Consider the following 15,931-nt stretch of genomic DNA (forward strand, 5'->3'; position numbering starts at 1 on the left):
CAGCTCACTGCAGCCTCAAATTCCTGGGCCCAACCAATCCTCCTGCCTCAGCCGCCCAAGTAAGCTGGGGCTATACCACCACACCCCCCTCAGAATAATTTTGATCCCTGATTGATTGAATCCATGGATGCAGAGGGCGAATTGCACTGCTTTGATTAAAAGGTAGCTTATTAAGGGTTGACCTTCAAGTAGGCACTGACCCTAAAGTTCCCGACAATTTTTTATTTTATTTTATATTTAGACAATCTCACTTTGCCACCCCTGGTAGAGTCATCATAGCTCACAGCAATCTGAAACCCTTAGGTTCAAACCGTCCTCTTGCCTCAGCCTCCTAAGCTGCTGGGACTACAAACTCCCAACACGTTGCCAGTCCACTTCTATTTTTAGTAGAGATGGGGTCTCGTTCTTGATCAGGCAGGTCTATAACTCCTGAGCTCAAGTGATCCACCCACCTCTGCCTCCCAGAGTGAGTGCTAGGATTACAGCTATGAGCCACTGATAGGCCTAGTGGGCCTAGGCTAAGACAGAAAGGTGTCAGGCCTAGGCTGTAATGAAAAAATACCAGTTAACTCCTAGCAAATTTCTGGACTGCAAGCTTTCAAATGAAATGAAATAAATCTAGTTCATTCCCAAGATAAGTAAGAAAGTACTAATTGATTTCTTGCTTTAGTTCATTCCCAGTTTCTTGCTTGGCTAACTCCCTGGGAAACAGACCAGGAGGTACCAACTGTTCCTGGACTGACTTTTAAACAATACTAGGTGGGGAAATTACTGAAACTAAGATGTATGGAGGGGGAAATATTAAAACAAAGATGTATGACATATAACTAACTAACCGCAAAATTCTGCTTCTGTACAATGCTTGCTTGCTACCCCACCCAAATGCACCTGGACAGCCTGCATGCCAACCAGGATGCAGACCAAACCTTAAAAACCCGACCCCTTAAGCACTCAGGACTGCTTTCAGAGACCCCATGTTGGGACACTGAGGCAATCGCCAGCTGGCTCTCCAAAAAAAGGGCTCTGCTGTAAATTTGGCTTGTTTGGCAGTGTGGTCTTTATGGAACTCCTGGATGCAACACCACCACACCTGGCCCCTGACAATTTTTTAAGTGTCTGTGTGACAAATCTGCTTATCTTAATAAAGCAAGAGCCCCTTGTTGTGCCATGAGCAAAGGAAATTAAACAGGGTCTTGAGACAGGAAGCAGTGAAGATAGTCATAACATCCTGGGAAGACCTCTCCTTGGAAAATCAAATCATTTTTGTTTGGTAGACCTATCAGTCTTTTTTTTTGTCTGTTTTTGAGACAAGAGTCTTACTCTGTCACCCTGGGTAGAGTATCATGGCATCATAGCTCACAGCAACCTCAAAATCTTTGGCTTCAGCAATCCTCTTGCCTCAGCCTCCCAAGCAGCTGGGACTACAAGCACCCAACACAACACCTGGCTAGTTTTTCTACTTTTAGCGAGATACAGTCTCGCTCTTGCTCTGGTCTGGAACTCCTAAGCTCAAGCAATTTGCCAGCCTTGGCCTCCTAGAGTGCTAGAATTATAGGCATGAGCCACCATGCCCAGCCCAGCCTCTAAATTTTAAATGTCACTAATAATGAATACTCAGTGACAAAGAAGGACCTACATACAGATGAAACTTTTGCAAACTTGTATGCATATTTATTAAGCAGTTATTACATAGTAGACATTGCGTCAAGCCTGGAGATTCAACATATGTGAATATATATAATATAATATAAAGTAAAACCTCCACAGTTGACCACATCCTTACGTTGACCACCTCATTAAGTTGACCTAATTTTTATAGACCACATGTACATATCAGTACAGGCAGCCTAGTTCCTTATGTTGACCAGTGTGTTACAGACCCTTGGGTGGTCAACTTTCAGAGGTTCTACTGTGTATGATAGGACAGCCTTGCTAATTATCTAACAGAGAAAAGAGGAGAAAATTCAGGATATATATTTGCCCCTTTGAAGGGAAAGAACGCAAAACATAATTGCTCCCCCTTGTTTGACTGACCACCTGTGGCTTACATCGTTTTATTTGAGAGTTTGTTTTCCAGGACTGGAATTGAAAAGATAGAAAGACTATGATGCTTCCCAGCTCCTGCTCCTGCCAGACCACATTTCAAGGACTTCTTACAGAGAAGAGGTAAAAAAAAAAAAAGAGAGAGAAAAACAGACACAGCTGCTTCACAGTTCTCTTGCAATCAGCTGGCAACAACTATTCTTTTTCTCTTCTGTCTTTATCCTCAATAAAAGCCCAAGCCATTTGTTCCCTGGGCTGGCACGTCTTTCTTTCCTTATGCCGTATTCTTCCCTCCCTTTGGAAAGCAAAATAAACTTTCTTCTTTTAAAGCGATTCCAATCTTCGTATCAAGAGTTCTTTCTCAGTCTGTGTGCCATGAGTTCCCATCCTAACAATATAAAGGAAAATATAATTACTATTTTGTAAATAGATAAAGAATGAAGCCAGTGCACCCTAAATTTTATACAGTTGCTGGGAGAGGGAGGACTGTTTAAGGAAAAAAATATAAAATAATTAACAAAAAATTAGATTTGAACCTTGGGAGAGCCCTATGCAAGTAATAAGCCCTGAAGCTTAATCTGCCCCTATGGAAGTACAAGGGCAGAAGAAATACTGAAAAAAGAGCACCCAGTCTCTGAATGAATCATAGAAGTCTAGTGTTAAATCAAGTTTATAGGAGACCAGACCATTGGTTTGGACTGAACTCTTGCACTAGCCCCAAGAGACCAAACCAAAACAGAGTCAGTCATGCTGAAGTAGTACTTCACCAAACTAAAGCTGAGAAATCGGAATGAGAAACAATAGCCAAATTCCCCAGCAAACCTGTTTCAGTAGGCAGGACAATGAAGCTCCCCATTTTAATCCTTACAAAAGAGTAACCTCACGTCAACCAATCATTCATGTTTCTACTATTCTGTTTCCTGTTCACACCTTGCAAAGAAAGTAATTTTGAAACAACCAATGTACTTTTTGTTCTTTGCTTTTCCTTTTTTCAGCCCTTTTCTGTCTATAAAATCAAGTTCCTCTGGTTAGACCATTAGAACACTTATTCTTTTTTTGTGTGTGTATTTGTCTTTTTGAGACAGAGTCTCACTTTGTTGCCCTCAGTAGAGTGCTATGGCATCATAGCTCACAGCAACCTCAAACTCTTGGGCTTAAATGATCCCCTTGCCTCAGCCTCCCGAGTAGCTGGGACTATAGACGCCCACCACAATACCCGGCTATTGTTTTTAGAGACAGGGTCTCACTCTGGCTCAGGCAATCCACCCACCTCAGCCTCCCACACTTATTCTATCTTAGAATTAAGTGTTGTATGATTCTAGAATCACAAATAAAGCCAATTAAGATCTTTAGACTAAGTTTGTTATAATTTTGCCTTTTTTTCTTTGTCTTTCTTTCTTTCTTTTTTTTTCTGCAACAGAGTCTCACTCTGTCACCCTGGCTAGAATGCATAGCTTCTTAGCTCACAGTGACATCAAACTCTTGGGCTCAAGCTATCCTCCTGCCTCAGTTTCCCAAGTAGCAGGGACTACAGGCACCTACCATGATGCCTGGCTAGTTTTTTTATTGTCAGTAGAGACAGGGTCTCACTCTTTCTCAGGCTGGTCTCCAACTCCTGAGCTCAAGCAAACTGCCCACCTTGGCCTCCCAGAGTGCTAAGATTACAGGCATGAGCCACCTTGCCTGGCCTCTGTCATTTGCCTTTTGACAACAGTAAGGAGGAATCTGAGACTTGAAGCAGATGCTACTTTGCAGTTGAGGTTCTGAGATCTTCCTTCAGAAAAACTTTCCATACCTACCCATAAACATAACTGCATAAGCTCTCACCTCGGCCTGAACAGAGAGACGGCTGGATAAGGTGAAAACTTTTCCTCCAGATCCAAGGAAAACACAGGGAAGAGGTAGCGGCAGGTTGAGAAAGGAGAAGAGCAAGCACATGAAATGGAATGGGATTGCTAAGCGCACTGTCAATGTATACAGGAATGAATGAATACTTGAATTTAAAAAAAGAAATTAGGCTCAGTGCCCGTAGCTCAGCGGCTAGGGCACCAGCCACATACACCAGAGCTAGCATGTTCAAATCCAGCCTGGGCCTGCCAAACAACAATGACAACTGCAACCAAAAAAAAAAAAAAAAAAATAGCCAGGCGTTGTGGCGGGCACCTGTAGTCCCAGCTACTTGGGAGGCTAAGGCAAGAGAATTGCTTGAGCACAAGAGTTGGAGGTTGCTGTGAGCTGTGACACCACAGCACTCTACCCAGGGCAACATAGTGAGACTCTGTCTCAAAAAAATAAAATAAAATAAAGAAGGAAAGAAATTAATAAGTGAATGGGTTCTGTCCTTGCTCAATAACCAGACCTTCATAGTTCACACTCGCAGATTATATGTCTCTCAATTCACAGACTTTTCACAAATCATCCAGAAAAGGCAAGGAACTCTGGAACAATTTCAGAAAGGATTCCTCCTGACCTATCATTCCTCGCACATATGTGGCACCCCTGTGTTAAGGAAGCAAAGTATCAAACACACAACTCTAGCTGGAGACGGTACAAGCAGACAGCATTCCCAAGTTTGCGTACTATTTGCCATTGTGTTATAAAAGCGGCAGGAGTGAACAATTTGAGAGAGGATTTCCATTTGCTTCAAAATACACATAGCATGAGAGGGGAGAGGATGGATGCCGGTGTGGATGAATCAAGATTGGTGCAAATGGATAATTTTTGTTGTTGCTGTTGTTGTTTTAGAGACAGAGTCTCACTTTGTCACCCTCAGTAGAGTGCTGTGGCATCACAGCTCACAGCAACCTCCAGCTCTTGGGCTTAGGCAATTCTCTTGCCTCAGCCTCCCAAGTAGCTGGGACTACAGGTGCCCGCCACAATGCCTGGCTATTTTGTTGTTGTTGTTGTTGTTGCAGTTTGGCTGGGGCTGGGTTTGAACCCACCACCCTAGGTATATGAGGCCTGCGCCCTATTCACTGAGCCACAGGCGCTGCCCGCAAATGGATAATTTTTGAAGATGTGTGGTGCAATATGAGATTTCTTTATGCCATTTGCTCTACTTTTGTGTATGTTTGAAATTTTCTGTAATAAAATATTAAAAAAAGAGTATTCCAGATGATTCCTCAGGCCTCCCTCCACCCTCACAGCCCTGATGTTCATGATATACCAGATTGCTCAGGTGTTGACACGTCAGTGAGACAAAGGCAAAATCCTCGCTTCTCAGGGCATGTTTCCTCCCTGAGGGAAGGCCTCTGCTTTCACCTCACAACTACCACACGGCATACGGTAAATAAAAATAAATCATACATTTATAATTTCAGTGTAATAAATCCCAGTTTTCTTCTGAGTCTTGCCATAAAGACTAACCTTCACTCATGTGCTGTGTCCGCCGCGTGCTAGAGCAGGGCACAGCGTGTGGACAAGAACATGAAACGTCCAAAGCCCAGCTCTCTAGCTCAGGTTCAGTCTGTAGTTTACCAGCGGGGGGTGGGACCTTGGTAAATTACCTAATGTGTATCACACAGTAGCCATGTGAAAATTAAATATGGATAAAGCATCTAGCCAAAAGTCTGAGGGACAGAGCACAGTAGCTCACGCCTGTAATCCCAGCACTTGGGAGGCCAAGGTGGGTGGATTGCCTGAGCTCACAGGTTCAAGATCAGCCTGAGCCAGAGGGAAACCTAATCTCTAAAAATAGTCAGGCATTGTGGCAGGTGCCTGTAGTCCTAGCTACTTGGGAGGCTGAGGCAAGAGAATCACTTAAGCCCAAGCGTTTGAGGTTGCTGTGAGCTGTGACTCCACAGCATTCTACCCAGGGCTTCAAAGCAAGACTCTGTCTCAAAAAAAAAAAAAAAAAAGTCTGGCATTTAGCCCCACTCAGTAAATGCAAATTCTTTGGGCATTGTGGCAGGCACCTGTAGTCCCAGCTGCTTCGGAGGCTGAGGCAGGAGAATCACTTGGGCCAAGTAGTTTGAGTTTGATATAAGCTATGACGCCACAGGACTCAACCCCAGGGTACCTGAATGAGATTCTATCTCAAAAATAAATAAATAAATAAAAATGATTAATTAATATTTGTGGTCTCTTGTTTTAAGAAACATCAAATGATAAATTCATAAAACAACATAGATAAGCACCAATAAAGAAATAAAAACTACTCATAATCCTACCACAAAAATAACTATGGTTAACATTTTGTAGTATACACACACATATATGTACACACACTCCATGCTTGCATTTTTGATGAAAGTGAAATTGCATTCTATGTATATATTTCACATACTGTTTGGTCACATGTCATTAAAATATCTTGCCACCTGCAGGGGCTCACGCCTGTAGTCCCAGCACTCTGGGAGGCCAAGGCTGGTGGATTGCCTGAGCTCACAAGTTCAAGACCAGCCTGAGCAAAAGTGAGACCGTGTCTCTGCTAAAAACAACAACAACAACAACAAAAAGAAAACAGAATAACTAGGTAAGACAATCACGTGAGCCCCATTTGGAGGTTGCTGTGAGATATAACGTCATGGCATTCTACCCAGGGCGACAGCTTGAGACTCTGTCTCAAAAAAAAAAAAAAAAAAATAGCCAGGCATTGTGGTGGGTGCCTGTAGTCCCAGCTACTTGGGAGGCTGAGTCAAGAGAATCACTTGAGTTTGAAGATGCTGTGAGCTATGATGCCATAGCACTCTACCAAGGGCAACAAAGTGAGACTCTGTCTCAAATAAATAAATAAATAAAAGTTCTTCTTCAATATCACTTTAAAATAGCTATCTAATAGTAACCAAAATTTACAATTATTAACAATATATTAATGAACATGTTCATACATCTGTGTACATATTCATGAGAAATTAGGTAAATTTCCTGAAGGTAAGGTGCTAGGTTAAAGTAGGCCTATTTTTAAAAGTATAAAATATGAGATTGTGCTGTCCTCCCAAAAGATTACATCAGTATATATTTCTAGAACATCATTATGATCTCATTTTCACCTTATGAATTTATTCATTAAATATATATTAATGGCTCACTATATGGCTTTTTTTGCCTTTCGTGGGGACCCTCCCCAGAATCACGTCCATATCTAATCTTGGACACATTCCCAAGCCCAAACATTGCCAATTCCTAACACCTGCTTCAGCTGCTGCTCAGAAAACTGAAACAAGAACCCTCCCCAAATGTGAAAGATCTTCCACTTCAGCTTTCCGAAAAGTGGCCCCTGCTATCTGGTCCCTGAACCACCCATCCTGCTTTTCTTTCTGCTTCTGTGGTGGGAGCCACGATGGCCTGGAATTTCCGGGGGAAAGTCCAGCTTGGGGGGCTCCTCCTCTCCCTCCTTGGTTGGGTCTGCTCATGTGTCACCACTGTCCTGCCCCAGTGGAAGATTCTTAATCTGGAACTGAACGAGATGGAGACCTGGACCATGGGGCTGTGGGAGGCCTGCGTGAATCAGGAGGAAGTCGCCACGGCATGCAAGGCCTTCGAGTCCTTCTTGTCCCTGCCGCAGGAGCTCCAAGTAGCCCGCATCCTCATGGTGGCCTCCCTCGGGCTGGGCCTACTGGGGTTTCTCCTCTCTGGATTTGGGTCAGAATGCTTCCAGTTTCACGGGATCAGATGGGCATCCAAGAGGCGGCTTTGCCTCCTGGGAGGGACTTTGGAGGTGTCAGCTTCAGCAACTACCCTTGTTCCAGTCTCCTGGGTGGCCTACACCACAATCCGAGACTTCTGGGATGACAGTGTCCCTGAGATTATACCTCGGTGGGAGTTTGGAGATGCCCTCTTCCTAGGCTGGGCTGCTAGTGTTTTCCTAGCTCTTGGTGGACTACTCCTCATCTCCTCAATCTTCCTGGAAAAAGAAGTGCCTTGTCGAGGGATAGCTGATCCCACCGTCCCCTCACCCTGTGCTGCTGTGGAGCACTCAGACAGTGCCTTCCACCTCACACCAAGACCTTGGAACCTGGACAACTAGACTGGCTTCTGCCAAGGAATCTGGAATAAAGGAATGTCAGTAGAATCCTTTCTCTTCTTTATCTTTCCTTACTTTATACTTGCTTGCCTCGTGGGGGGTGTGGGGTGTCCCTGTCCCATTTGTCAAGGATATGAGTTTCTTAGTGATAGGGCAATCCTTATTTCAGAATGAAAAATCAGGGCACAGTGTCCAGCGAACATGTCTTTTTTATTTAAGGTTTGTTTATGTAAAAACGGTTTCAAATTCATAACATTGGTTATTTGTTACTAAGGAAAAATATATTACAAAATTGTGCAACAATTTGTAAACAAAAAAACTGTAACAAAACTTTTTGTTACAACAAATTGTAACAAAAAATGTAACACTCTGTTACATGTAGCTAAAAATGTGGATGAAGGTACCTTGGCAAAGGAAAATGAATGATTGGCCCAGAACAGCACCTTAGGGTAGAGATTCTCCTCACGTCCATGTTCAGCCTCAGAGCACAATAGGAAAGGGAGGGTCACAATCCAGCTTCACTGTTTTGTAGATGCTTGATATCCATCCCAAAGGGAAGACATAGTGTTATTTGTGCTCTGTTGGGGGTTTTGAGTGATCCATTGTGCCTTCCCCCACCTGAAGGGAATAGTGTGAACAAGTGGGTGACTGACCCTCCTGCTTTGCCTGAAACTCAGTACGCTCAGTGGCAAAACTAGGGAAGTCCCAAGCAAACCCGGACAAATTGGTTACCCTGGAGTGTCTGTGTCCAAGTACTGCCCAGTGTGGTCATGTGGAGGGAATTAGCTCCTCAGAATTGTCTTTTGCCATGTGCAAAATCAAGGTGTAAACTCCTTAAATTTTTTTTGTAATTTATTTATTTTTTACTGTTGGGGATTCATTGAGGGTACAATAAGCCAGGTTACACTGATTGCATTTGTTAGGTAAAGTCCCTCTTGCAATCGGGTCTTGACCCCAGAAGGTGTGGCACGCACCAAGGCTCCACCCCCCTCCCTCCTTCCCTGTCTCTGCTCTTCTTTTCCCCACCCCTCCCTCCTTCTTTCTCTCTCTGCTCTCCCCTTCCTCCACCCCCACCGTGACCTTAATTGTCATTAATTGTCCTCATATCAAAATTGAATGTCAGGAGACCTACCTGGGCTGTGGCTACAAACCACGTCCCACTTAACAGCAAATAAATCTTACCCTCCCTCTGCTGCTCACTTCTCCCACACTGGCAATCTCTCTCCGACTGCTCCAGCCCAGGTCTTCCTCCGGCACTTCAGCAAGTCCTCAGAGAAGAGCTTCACATTCCTCATAAACCCGCATGTCACACTACAGTGTCCACCCTCACTGCTGCAGTCCTCCCACAGCATCCACCCTCGCTGCTGCAGTCCTCCCACAGCGTCCACCCTCACCACCACCTGTCCCCTACTCACACCATCACTGACCCCGCCAATAATCTCTACAGGAGAACAGCTAAGGGAGACGGGTCCCAATGTCCCCACACAGGTCACCTCTCAGGTTCAGAAGTATGCTGCACTCCTTGCAGTACTAGGGGACTCCTCCCTCTCCAAGCTGGTGCAGCACTTTGCCAGCTTGGCTCTGAGACCTAATGACGTCTCTCACCTCTTGATAAAAGAGCCCCGACATGAGGATATCCCACGGCTGCCCAGCTATCTCATCTCCTGCAACTTGTATCTTCATACCCAGAGCAGATTTCTCTGGGAGTGACCGTTTCTCCAGAAAGCTCTTTTTTATTTCATGTATATTCTTTGGTGTATGTCCATTTGACACACAAATCCAAATAACCCTTAGGTCAATACCTCTCTGAATATAAAAGAGCAGCTTGCATTCAAGTTGTATTCTGGCCTTCTTTGGTAAGTCATGACCCTATTTCCCATACCAGTTTTATCAGCTACCCGCCCCCTCCTTTTTTTTTTGAGACAGTATCTCACTTTGTCACCCTTGGTAGATTGCTGTGGCGTCACAGCTCACAGCAACCTCAAGCTCTTGGGCTCAAGTGATTCTCTCACCTCAGCCTCCCAAGGAGCTGGGACTACAGGTGCCCGCCACAACGCCCGGCTATTTTACAGACGGGAGGTCTTGCTCTTGCTCAAGGTCATCTCGAACGTGTGAGTTCAGGCAATCCACCTGCCCCAGCCTCCCAGAGTGCTGGGACTACAGGGTGAGCCACTGCGCTGGCCCTCAGCTATTCCTTCACAATAAAGTTTCAAAGCTTTTTGGGCCAAGTTTTGATCAGAGAAGAGGCTCAAATATCTAAATGATTTCTTGACCCCATGGTGTCTGTAAGAAGGACCCATTTCGGGCAGCACCTGTGGCTCAGTCGGTAAGGCGCTGGCCCCATATAACGAGGGTGGCGGGTTCAAACCCGGCCTTGGCTGAACTGCAACCAAAAAATAGCCAGGCGTTGTGGCAGGTGCCTGTAGTCCCAGCTACTTGGGAGGCTGAGGCAAGAGAATCGCTTAAGCCCAGGAGTTGGAGGTTGCTGTGAGCTGTGTGATGCCATGGCTCTACCGAGGGCCATAAAGTGAGACTCTGTCTCTACAAAAAAAAAAAAAAAAGAAGGACCCATTTCATCATTTCCCCATCTGACCATGTAGTCACTCATTTAACAAATACTTCTTGAGCACTTTTCAAGTGCCAGGCACTGTGTCAGGAACAAGGGATAAAATAGTAAGTAAGATAAAATGTTTCCCTGCCCCTCATTCAGGCAGATAGGGGAGATGGATATTAATGTAAAATCACTCAAGTAAGTGTAAATTGTAGCTGTGAAAACTTTACAACTCTGGAAAGGTACATGGTTCCGTAAGATCACAGGAGGGATTTCACCTGCTCAGGGAGTCATAGCTGGGTACCCTAAGGAAGTGATAACTGGCTAAGAGGTAATGGGTGGATAGTGGTTGTAGATGAAGAGGGGAGAGGAAGATGTGTAAGGTGAGGCTGGCCACAGGGAAGGAGCCAGCACTTCCTGCAGGGCCTGTAGGCCACATACGGTCTCTCTTCTCAGGACCACCCTTCTCTAACCACTTGGCCCTGTGCAATTTCCCCATCATACAGTTGTGTACGGGCTTAAGCATTTATGAAGCACCTTTACATATCTTGGGAGTTTCCTTTAACATAGCTTGAAAGTTTTTTAAGACTGAGAGACCAGGCTCAGTGTCTGTAGCTCAATGGCTAGAGCGCCAGCCACATACACTGGAGCTGGCAGGTTCAAATCCTGCCCAGGCCTGCCAAACAACAATGACAACTGCAACCTAAAAATAGCTGGGCATTGTGCTGGGCACCTGTAGTCCCAGCTACTTGGGAGGCTGAGGCAAGAGAATAGCTTGAGCCCAAGACCTTGAGGTTGCTGTGAGCTGTGAGGCCATAGCACTCTACCTAGGCCAACATAGTGAGACTGTCCCCAAAAAAACAAACCTGAGAGAGCAGATAGTATTTGTTTTGCTACTGAGGAAATGGAGATTGAGAGAACATAGGCAACATGCCTGTGGTCAGTAATTAGCTGGGCCAGGACTTCAGCCCAGGGTTTTGACCCTGTAGCCGTCTTTCTTCACCTTATCCTGTTGCCCCAAGGGACAGCTCACCTAGACAATCCCCCAGGCCAAAAGAAAAACTAGCACTGAAGTAGATGGAAAAACCAAAGACCTACAAAGAAAACCCTCTTTTGTGCTTATGTTGAGGTTCAAACAGGGTCTTTGTTACCGGATGGCTCACCTGCTCTGGCTGGTGGCTTCCAGCCCTCATTCTAATCCCACATTTGCAGGTGCTGATATGTTTTCATCCGCACATGATTACGGCTTCCTCTGAAAAGAAACAGACACAAACTAAAGATTCATTAAGAAAATCCTGCTTCCCAACTCTCTTCATAAAGGACTTAAGTCAGGTTTTTTGTTTGTTTGTTTTTAACACAGGTGTGAGTGTGGACTGTTTGGGGGGTTTGGGGTTTTTTGAGTTTTTTTTTTTTTTTTAGACAGAGTCTTATGTTATTGCTCTCAGTAGGCATCATAGCTCACAGCAACCTCAAACTCTTTGGGCTCAAGAAATGATCTTCTTGCCTCAGCCTCTCGCTGAGACTACAGGGGCCCACCACAACCCCCAGCTAGTTTCTCCACTTTTAGTAGAGATGGGGTCTCACTTTCGATCAGGTTGGTCTTGGAACTCCTGAGCTCAAGCAATTCACTGGCCTCAGCCTCCCAGAGTGCTGGGATGACAGGTGTGAGTCACCGCGTCCTGCGTGAGTCATTGTTCCTGGCCCGAGGGGAGACTATGGATGACATGTTGAGCAAGCAGCCAACACCAGTCCCACAAAGGAATGTGGTCTGCACTCTGGGGGAATCGCTTTAGAGAGAGAGTCTGAGGAAGGACGCATTGTTCACCTAAAACAGCCACTGTTTTTATCCATCTACTCTGAAGGGGGAAATAATGACATCTGAAAACAGAACTAATTAAATCTTAGGTTCAACACAGCCTTTTCTCATATAGATTCTAACACTGAAAACTTTTCTTTATTATGGTTACATATGGAGAGGCATGTAGTCACATACGCTAGAAACAGAAAGGAACATGAATCAATGAGTATTTCAAGTCAAAATCTTTTATTATGTGCAAAATACTGTAAGAAAATAACTCACGCTAGCCTGGGCAATAGAGCGAGACCCTATCTCTCTGCCCCCCCAAAAAATAATAATAAGTAAATAAATAAATAAACAAAAATTCAAGCAGTCACCAAATTTGATGCATTTAGAATTTGAGCAATTCAGTGTTACCTTCTCCACCAGCCTGTCTTTGGGTCTGGAAACTGTTAGCAGTTAAGGTACTCAAGAAGGTCTCTATTGGGCGGCGCCTGTGGCTCAGTGAGTAGGGCGCCGGCCCCATATGCCGAGGGTGGCGGGTTTGGACCCAGCCCGGGCCAAACTGCAACAGAAAAATAGCCGGGCGTTGTGGTGGGCACCTGTAGTCCCAGCTGCTCGGGAGGCTGAGGCAAGAGAATCGCGTAAGCCCAAGAGTTAGAGGTTGCTGTGAGCCGTGTGACGCCACGGCACTCTACCGGAGGGCGGTACAGTGAGACAGAGTACAAAAAAAAAAAAAAGGTCTCTATTAAAACACTCATCTGTTACTCTTCTGAGCCTCTGAACAAGCTCCAGCAAAAGTTCTCAGGGAACTAGGACAATATGAAACTCAGGCAGGGAAGTGTCTGCCGGCCCTGGCCTCTAAGAAGGAACTGTAAGAAGCTGGAGTTCATGTTCTACTCTAATAAGTGCTGGATGTGGTTTTTTTTTTTAGCCAGGAGTTTTTTCACATTGACCCGTCTGCATTTATAGGGTGCGAAATTGTATTTTTCTATTGCCCAGAATTTTGAATGAAGACTCAAAACCATGTCCCATGAGGGATATTTGCCTCATACTCTAAAAAGAGCTCAACACATGGCTGCTGAGGGGGGTGTGAACTGGTCAGCTTCACACCCACAGCCTAAGGAGAGAAGCATCCAGATTCATTAGGGGAGGTTCCTGGAGGGAATTCGTAATAGTTGAGAATTTTATGATGTTCTCTACCTTTCCCACTGAGAAATGGGATGGAGACAGACCTCAAGAGAACCACTCACGGATCAGTGGTTCCCAGGCTGGAAGGCCAGTATCGGATGCACTCCCCACCTCACCCCACTGAGCTGCAGAAATTCTGTGGTTCCACGCCCCCTGCCACCAGGATGGAGCCCGAGAAAGTTCGTGGGAAAACCTGACTTGAGTTGTAGAGGGCTACAGGTGGGTGTCTGACCACCGCCCGTGCAGGACAGGGCAGCACCTCCTCTTCTGCCTTTTACTGGGGCAAGGTGGCGAGCGTCTCACACCCGAGTGGATGCCGGAGAAGGCGTTCTGGGTGACACTGTCCTTGAACACCATTGGAAGGGCAGGAGCTGGTAGGGATGGTGAAAGGGTAGCCGGAAATCCCCAAAGCCATCAGGGAATGGAGTGTGGAGGTTTTCCACAGGGTTCTTTGAAGACTCTCTAAAATGCCTCACATAAGAGCTAATAATTGGATTCCTGCCATAGCAGAAGACATTGAACAGAAGACGTTATCAATGACAAGTAATTAAAAAGTAAAAGAATATTCTTTGCTTCCTTCTCCCACAAACTGTCCTCGCAAGCAGGGATGTTCAACTTGTGGCTGCAGGCTGCATACAGATTATGGAGAGAGAGCTTTTGCTTATCTGTGGTATCAGATATCATGAAAATTATGCATGGAACTTTTTTTGCTCATCAGCGTTCATCAGTGTTTGTGTATTTAATCTGTGGCCCAAAATAAATCTTCTTCCAATGTGCAGCAGAAAAAAAAAAAGGTTGGACACCCCCACAGAAGAACCCGGTGAGGTGAGAAGGGGGAACGGAGGAGGGACGGTGAAGGAAATCCTGTGGCTCTTTCCTGCTGCTGGTCCCTGGACTTGGGGCAAGGCCTGACCAAAGGACGAGGAGAAGCTGCAAAACAAGTGTGGGTGAGTAAATTTGGATTTAGACTGGTCCACACATTTTAATACATGCAAATAAGTCTGTTTTCATACTCATATGTGATAAAAAAGGTACGAGATCTTTTTGAGATGCTATTAACACACAAGGAAGGGGAACCCAAAAGATTATTTTGAAGGTAACAATGAAAACAAAAATACAGCTGTTTGACTCACTGTACCCTATCAAGTTCAGGCCATTCAATCAGATGATTAAAGAAAAATAGATCTAAAACAAGGAAAAGAATGAGAACTGAGATACCATGAGTTTTATAGTAAGCATAATCCCTGATCCCTTCAATAACAGTCAGATTGGCTAATATGAATGCACTTACTTGCCAGAGGCCCATAACTCTCTGGATATCCGCTTTAGGCTTTCAATTACTCAGAACCCCCACTATGGGCCTTATACAGGCCAGGACAATCCTTACAAGTTTTGCCCCATGGCAAATTTCATCATGAGAATCACATCTGGAGCTCTACGTTATACTGAATCATAACTACATCTATTCTCTTCTTTAACCCTTTCAACACAACTGCAAGGTATTGTCCTGTTTTACAGACAGTAAAATAGGTTCAGCCAGTATTTGAATTCAGATGTGTCAGATTCCAATATGAACATTCTTTCCATGAAACCACATCTTATTTTTGTTGTTGTTGTTGTTGAGACAGAGTCTCACTATATCACCCTTGGTAGAGCGCTGTGGGGTCACAGCTCACAGCAACCTCCGACCCTTGCGCTTAAGCAATTCTCTTGCCTCAGCCTCTGAAGTAGCTGAGACTACAGGCACCTGCCACAACACCTGGCTACTTTTTATTGCAGTTGTCATTGTTGTTTAGCTGGCCCAGGCCGGGTTCAAACCCCCCACCCTTGGTGTATGTGGCTGGTGCCGCAACCACTGCGCTATGGGCACTGAGCCGGAACCACATCTTATAAGAGACACATTGATTCAGTAGTGATTTAATAAATCAGGAGAGCTGTACAAGTGCTTAAATCATGAGTGAAATCCGGCTATTCTTTAAGTCAGTGGTTCTCAACCTTCCTAAGGCCGCAACTCTTTAATACAGTTCCTGTGGGTTGCGACCCACAGGTTGAGAACCACTGCATTAAGTAGAGACAGTCATGATGACTTTGAGAATGACCATACTATGTTCAGGCCATTAATGGGGATTCTGTCCTTGCTGTTAAAATCTAAATGCTAACTTGGGAAAATCATCTTTGGCATGCAGCTATACCTCTAGCTCACTCACCATAAGGACTCTAGATAGAAAACTGGGCATCCCTCCATGAACACTGTTAACACCAGGACCAGCACACATTTAATTTCAAAGCTCACCACGGGCAGTTTCTCAGCACCTCCTCTGTGCCAGTTTATCAACGCCAAGTCCTCTGAATTCTGTAGAGGGTTCCTATCCCCTACTTGTCT

The 15,931-nt window shown here is 45.0% G+C and overlaps 1 protein-coding gene across 1 annotated transcript; it reads left to right on the forward strand.

Annotated features, from left to right (window-relative positions):
• The first annotated feature begins 7,324 nt into the window (after positions 1-7,324).
• Positions 7,325-8,011, forward strand: CLDN25 (claudin 25). Its single transcript, XM_053593094.1, has one exon. The coding sequence runs from the start codon at positions 7,325-7,327 to the stop codon at positions 8,009-8,011; it is 687 nt and encodes a 228-aa protein (XP_053449069.1).
• The last annotated feature ends 7,920 nt before the right edge of the window (positions 8,012-15,931 follow it).

Source organism: Nycticebus coucang, chromosome 6, assembly GCF_027406575.1.
Source record: "Nycticebus coucang isolate mNycCou1 chromosome 6, mNycCou1.pri, whole genome shotgun sequence".
In the NCBI taxonomy this organism is placed as follows: Eukaryota; Metazoa; Chordata; class Mammalia; order Primates; family Lorisidae; genus Nycticebus; species Nycticebus coucang.

Bases quoted from the DNA above. Each gene is read 5' to 3' on its own strand.
- CLDN25 (XM_053593094.1), top strand. From the start codon at position 7,325: ATGGCCTGGAATTTCCGGGGGAAAGTCCAGCTTGGGGGGCTCCTCCTC.